Raw genomic sequence first — 6,000 nt, 5'->3', positions numbered from 1 at the left:
TAGTCATTTATGATGGTACACATGGAAAAGAGAAAAGGTTCAGGACAGCTTTCTTTTAAAACAAAAAACAAAACATTAAAATGGAACCAGGCAAAGTGCTTTTTAAATTTCCAGGCTCCCTTGTCTTTAATTAAAAGATTTCTGTGCAAAAGTTTATGTATTTATATTAAGTACTTATATTAACTTGACTATGCTGGGAATCAGTCAACTTAAGTGGTGCAGCGGGGAAATGCTGGACTAACAAGCAGAAGGCTGCCAGTTCAAATCCCCACTGCTACTATATCGGGCAGCAGTGATATAGGAGGATGCTGAAAGGCATCATCTCATACTGCATAGAAGGAGATCATGGTAAACCTCTCTTACCAAAAGAAAACCACAGGGCTCTGTGGGCGCCAGGAGTCAAAATGAACTTGGCACACTGTTTGCTGGGAATCATGACTGATAGTGTCTTATTTGCCCCTGGAATAGCCACTTTTAATTGCCCCGTCAATATGTGTGTGGGGGGGTTAATTTCTGATTTCCTATACATTATATAGCAAAGTAAGACTATTTTGGAAATATGCAAAGAAACCAGATCCCGCCCACCCCAGCAGGAACAGAAACTGACCCTGAGCTCAGACCTAAGAGGGGCTGTTCATTACTAATCCCCCAGCTGAAATCTACAAGAAGCAACATGCACACACAGGACCTCAAAAATGGGGATACCTTTAATTAAAACTGGAAAGGGCACTTTTTGAATGGGCTTTACTTGTGAGTAAAGGATCTTGGCCATGGAGAAGGGCACTGATAAATTAATCTCGCTTCTAATTAATTGTAGAAAAGCAAGGGCACAGCATTTCACTTCCCGCTCCTTACAGAATAATCAATGGCTCAGCAGCACTGAAGAATTCTAGTGCAGAAGCAACCTAAACTACTGCTAGGCTAGGGTAATTAATAGGTCAAAAAGGAGGAGAGGTAGGAGGCTTTTTCTGCCACGCAGGAGGACACTCCATCTATCCATGTCAGGCTGCACATCTGCTGTTGCTTGTTGTCAAGGGGTGAAGCATAGTTCACAAATTAACACAATATAGCCGACCCCGCACAGAGCATCTGTGCGCTCTTTGGGGCTGGCGGTTACCTCTCCCCCCCGCCTTCTGCCCCAGTCTCTGCTTCCTGGCCATGGCTGGCCATGCCGGGCCCAGCCACCTCTCCTCCCCACCACCACTTCTGCCCCCACACTTTCTTTCTCCCCTCCTGGGCCTTTCCTCCATGGCCGGCCCGGCCCACCGCCACCGCTTGCCTGCCTCCATGGCCGGGCCGGGCCCACCACCAGCTCTGGCCTCCGCAGCCGCCACGGCGACCAATCCTCCTGGGTGCACCTCAGCCAATCAGGCGCCTCCACCGCCCAGCCAATCAGCTTCACGCCGGGATGGACATTCCAAGGCACACCCAGGAGAATTAAATATATAGATGCTGTGGGCATGAGAGGCAACTTTTCCCTCAAGGAGGCAGAGGCACACTTTAAAACGGAAAGCAGCCAGTGAATCAAAAATTGAAACGGAAAGCAGCCAGTGAATCAAAGAGGGGTGGGGGGTGGAGACATTTATTTCTAAAAGGCACTTCTCTATCACAAGAAGTTCCAGTTTTGCTAATCAGATGCAGGTTAGGAACAAAAGTTTTATTTGAATATTTTGTACATAAACAAAAAGGCATCTGCTTTGTAGTGATTTCGGTAATAAAGCTCGTCAGTGTTTTCAGGTTTGTTTTTTAAAATGCAGACTCCTTTTAGAAAAGGCTATGTGGCAACTACCCTCCGATCCCACCTACAGAATACCCAAAGTCTGTTTGATGGAAAATCCTCAAGTGTATGCTTGTAACTCAACCTCAAAAGAGCAGCCATGGAGACACCGGCATGGCCATCCTTTCCTGCATATCTATAACCACAAGCCACTCAAGGTATAGACCCATTTCAACAGCTCAGGCTAGTCGGCCGGCATCTAGACTAGAGTTGTGCTTGCGCTTTCCAAGAAGGAAATGGCATATAATCATACAAAGTTTACACCCACACCTCAGATTATAGGGCACAGGCATTGCACATGTATTGTTCTGTTTCCCACATTTCAGAAAAGAGAAGGTCAAAATAATTTTTAATGTGTTTTTCTAGTAAAGCTACTTAGAATGAGTTGCACTTCAGAGAATCGCTCTTAAAAACACTGGAGTGTTTCTCCCTAGACCAAGGGAAGGCAACTATGGTACTCTGGGTGGGTGTTGCTGAATGAATTGTGGCCAGGGGTGAAGGCAGTGGTAGTTTCACAACAGCTGGAGAACCAAGGTTGCCTAACCCTGCCCACACTGGAGGGAAGCAAAAGTTGTTAACACAAGACTTTCCAAATTGCCAACTTTCCAACACAAGATGTCCCAGACTTTCAAAAGGTGAAAGAGATTTATTTTTGTACTTCAGGGGGCCCCGAGCACCCAAACAAAACTGAAATGTCTTCTTTTAGGCAAGATAATCTTGAGTCTCCCAAGCACATGCAGAAGCAACAGAAGTGAGCAACCATGAGATTCAGAGGTATAAAGAACAACAATCGGAATGATGCCCTAATATTTTTCCAAATTAGCAAACAACACAGCCTCTTATGATTTTTGTCAAACTTTGTATATGTGTACATGTATTGTATAATGCTTGGGAACAACCCAAATTGTTTTACACACACGCACTGCCCCTGAACTGGTCTGAAAGCCCAACTACAGCACGGGATTCTGTGTTCCTCCAGTGGCAATTGTATAACTCAGCGTATCTGGGCCCCCAGATGTTGTTGGACTACAACTCCCAGAATCCTCAGCTGCAGTGGCTTTTGCCTGGGGATTATGGGAGTTGTAGTCCAACAACATCTGGGGGCCCAAGGTTAAGCAACCCTGGTATAACTAGAAGAGCCAATATGCTGAATTGCAACTGGTATAATTCCTACAGACATTCTACAGTTTGCTCACGGTCTTCCCAGGAGGAGGCTCCAACAAGAGGTGCACATGAAATGAGATCAGTTAAAGCTGTTCTTATTCCAGGCTTCAAAGTGTCCTTTCGTGAAGGGCATGGCCCTGTTTGTGTGGTGCAATGCGAGTTACCAGGTATATGGAAGGGGCCAAAGTCACACTAACGTGCTTAGCTGATGCTTTCACTGTGCATTCAGATTGCAGCTCACGACACCACCACAGAACCTGTGCTGAAGCCATCCAGAAACAGCTTCAGTATGAGTTCAGTCCTCCCCATGACCCTATTACCCCACACCCTTCCAAAGGAATCTGGACAAAAGAAGCTAGAAGTCTCATTCAGTTTTAGAAACACTCCCCATCCCACCACAAACTGCAATTTCAATGGATCTGTGTGCAATAACACTTCACACAACCAGCCTGCTAATAAAATACCTCCACGTGGCTGTATTTCAAATAGCCATCATGCTGTAGTGTGAATGGGCCACAAGTAAAAAAGGAGAGCGAAGATCATTGTGGCTACCCCACCATAAAAGAAAAAGGATCTCACATTTGAGGTCGGGAAGGGAAACAACGGCATCAAAATCAACCGGAAGGCCTTTAACTTGGGGTCTTTGAATAATAAGAGTGGTCTGGAGTGCTAAAACCGGGAATATGCCGTTCGCTGCTGTGGGGGCGGCTGTGGTTGCTGGGGCGGCTGCTGTCCTTGCTGCTGCTGCTGCTGCTGAAGTCGAATCTGCTGGGAATATGGATCTTCAAGAGATTTGACCAACAGAGTGGTTTTGGGTCCAGTCTTCCATATGATGCCATTGAGATCTCTAACGGAGGACTCCACTGTGATGCTATGGGTGCCCACAATAATAAAGTTCAAGAGGAACTGTGTGCTGAAGTAATCGTTGTGAGGCTCAACCATCTGCTCCATCTCATTTGTCAGGCTGTCAATGGGCATCTAAGGAAGAAATCAAATGCCAGAATAGTATTTCTGCTGATTCTCAAAGGGAGTGTTCAGATGCTTCAATTTTACTGTAAACTGAGGCTTGGTTTTCATGGCCTAGATTCAATTTGCCTTCCACTCCTGGAAGGCAGTCTCTGAACTTCTAGAGGAGGGACACACAGACTGCTGTCCTTCAATAGGCTAAGGAAAATATAAAAAGTTGTGCCTAAATTACCACTAAATGCCCAGCTGTCCATATCAGAAACCCAGGCCCTGGGAACCTTGAGCTGATTGGCCATTAGCAGTGATCAGCATTCTTTCATTTGAGCAGATTGGCTTCCTGCTGCCAAACAGCTGCGTTCTTGGCTAATTGTAATGCTAGGATGTTTTAGGGCTACTGCCAAGACAGTGAGTGAAGAGAATATCTATGCCAGCTGCTACTTACTTCCTCTGAGAGGAAGATACGCTCCTAGCGAAATGGGACATCAGAGGTGGGAAATTTGCCATGGGGATATTAATAGAAACCTAGTCTAACTTTTACTTCCTTCAAATCCTTCCTCAAAACCCACTTTTTCGTGAGGCTTTCTGTATGGCCTCTTGGAGTAGCGTTTGGTAACGGAGACAAAAGGAAGTGTAACTGAAATAAACACAGTGGCCAGCATGATAGGCAGCCCTCTGTTGATATTGCGGGGGCTGCTGTGCACCTTCAAAGGCAGCCCCCAGGGTGTAGCAATAGGACTGCTGTGGAATGACTGTAAGCCACTTCCAGACAACAGTGCAGCACACTTCCAGGAAATGCTGCACTGTTGCCTTGAAGTGGCTTACAGTCATTCCACAGCAGTCCCATTGCTACACAGTGGGGTTTGCTTTTGAAGTTGCCTGGGGAGTCCCTACCATCAATGGAGGACTGCCCATCACGTTGGCCACTTTCCCCCGCTGTCTGCTCTTGCCTTTATTTTCCTTCCCCTTCCTCGGTTGTCTCTCTTGAATGTTAGATTGTAAGCCCCTCAAGGACAGGGACCAGTCCACTTATCATCATCATCATCGTCATCAATATACTGTTTTTCAACAGAAAAGTTCTCAAAGCAGTTTATACAGACGAGAGAACAATTGGAAGGAGATGGTTCCTAGTCTCAGAAAGGCTCACAGTCTAAAAAGAAACACAAGGTAGAAACCAGCAACAGCCACTGGAGAAGTGTCATGCTGGGGTTGAATAGAGAGAGTTGCTCTCTTCCGGCTAAGTATAAGAAAGTCATCAATTTAAACGGAGGTAGACAACTCTGGCTCTCCAGCTATTGTTGAACTATATCTCCCATCACCCCCAGTCACAATAAATGATGGGTGGGGATGTTGAGAGCTGTAGTCCCACAACAACTTGAGACCCAAGGTTGCCTACCCCTGCTTTGAAATATACCTCTTTGCCTAGTTAGCAGAGGGTATACATTGTACTCTTATACTTTGTAAAGTGTCATGCATGTTGAGGGCAGTATGAAAATAATAATGAATAAATAATAGTATCTCAATTTAAAAAGACCCAAGCAAAGCCTACACCAACACTTAAAATAAAAAAAGATTACAGGATTCTTGCTAAATGAACAGAGGGAAACAGATCTTTGTTCTAATTCTCTATGAATTTCAGGCTGCTTACAGCTCTATACTTCTCTTACCTTGTAGTCTTGTCCAGATTTGCTCTGCGGTGTTGAAGATACATTTAGACAGATTGAATGAATTTTGCGGAAAAGGCCTGGCTTGGAACCGTGTTGGACCACCCCCTCGACCTTTAAGGCCAGTTGCTGGTTATTCTGAACCAAAAAGGGCTCAGCAGGGTTACGTGGAGACGGTGACAGGGCGAGCTGAAACACAGATAAAAGGGTTTAGGTCTATTATGAGAAGGAAGGGAGTCTGTGTTTCTTCAGGGGGGTAGCAAAACACAAGTGTGAGAACAAGCATCTCTCAACAGAAGATGGGGAGAGGGCAAGTACTACTGCAATGCTTAAGAAAAAGAGCATTATGGACACCATCATCATGCATTTATTGCATGCAATTATAGAGAAATACAAGTCTCTAAACAAACAAAAAACTTAAATGGTCACTCC

The 6,000-nt window shown here is 45.3% G+C and overlaps 1 protein-coding gene across 1 annotated transcript in view; it reads right to left on the bottom strand.

Annotated features, from left to right (window-relative positions):
- Window positions 1-2,403: 2,403 nt before the first annotated feature.
- INTS7 (integrator complex subunit 7) overlaps window positions 2,404-6,000 on the bottom strand; it is an 83,554-nt gene continuing 79,957 nt past the window's right edge. Inside the window, exons 19-20 of the mRNA XM_053309926.1 lie at window positions 5,572-5,757; window positions 2,404-3,919 (exon numbers count right to left, since the gene is read on the bottom strand). Of these exons, the coding sequence (XP_053165901.1) occupies window positions 3,611-3,919; window positions 5,572-5,757 (495 nt within the window). The 3' untranslated portion in view covers window positions 2,404-3,610. The remainder of the gene's footprint in view (window positions 3,920-5,571; window positions 5,758-6,000) is intronic.

This window comes from Hemicordylus capensis, chromosome 1 (assembly GCF_027244095.1).
Source record: "Hemicordylus capensis ecotype Gifberg chromosome 1, rHemCap1.1.pri, whole genome shotgun sequence".
In the NCBI taxonomy this organism is placed as follows: Eukaryota; Metazoa; Chordata; class Lepidosauria; order Squamata; family Cordylidae; genus Hemicordylus; species Hemicordylus capensis.
Note: the sequence above shows the minus strand (reverse complement) of the source record. Positions and strands in the feature narration are given on the sequence as shown.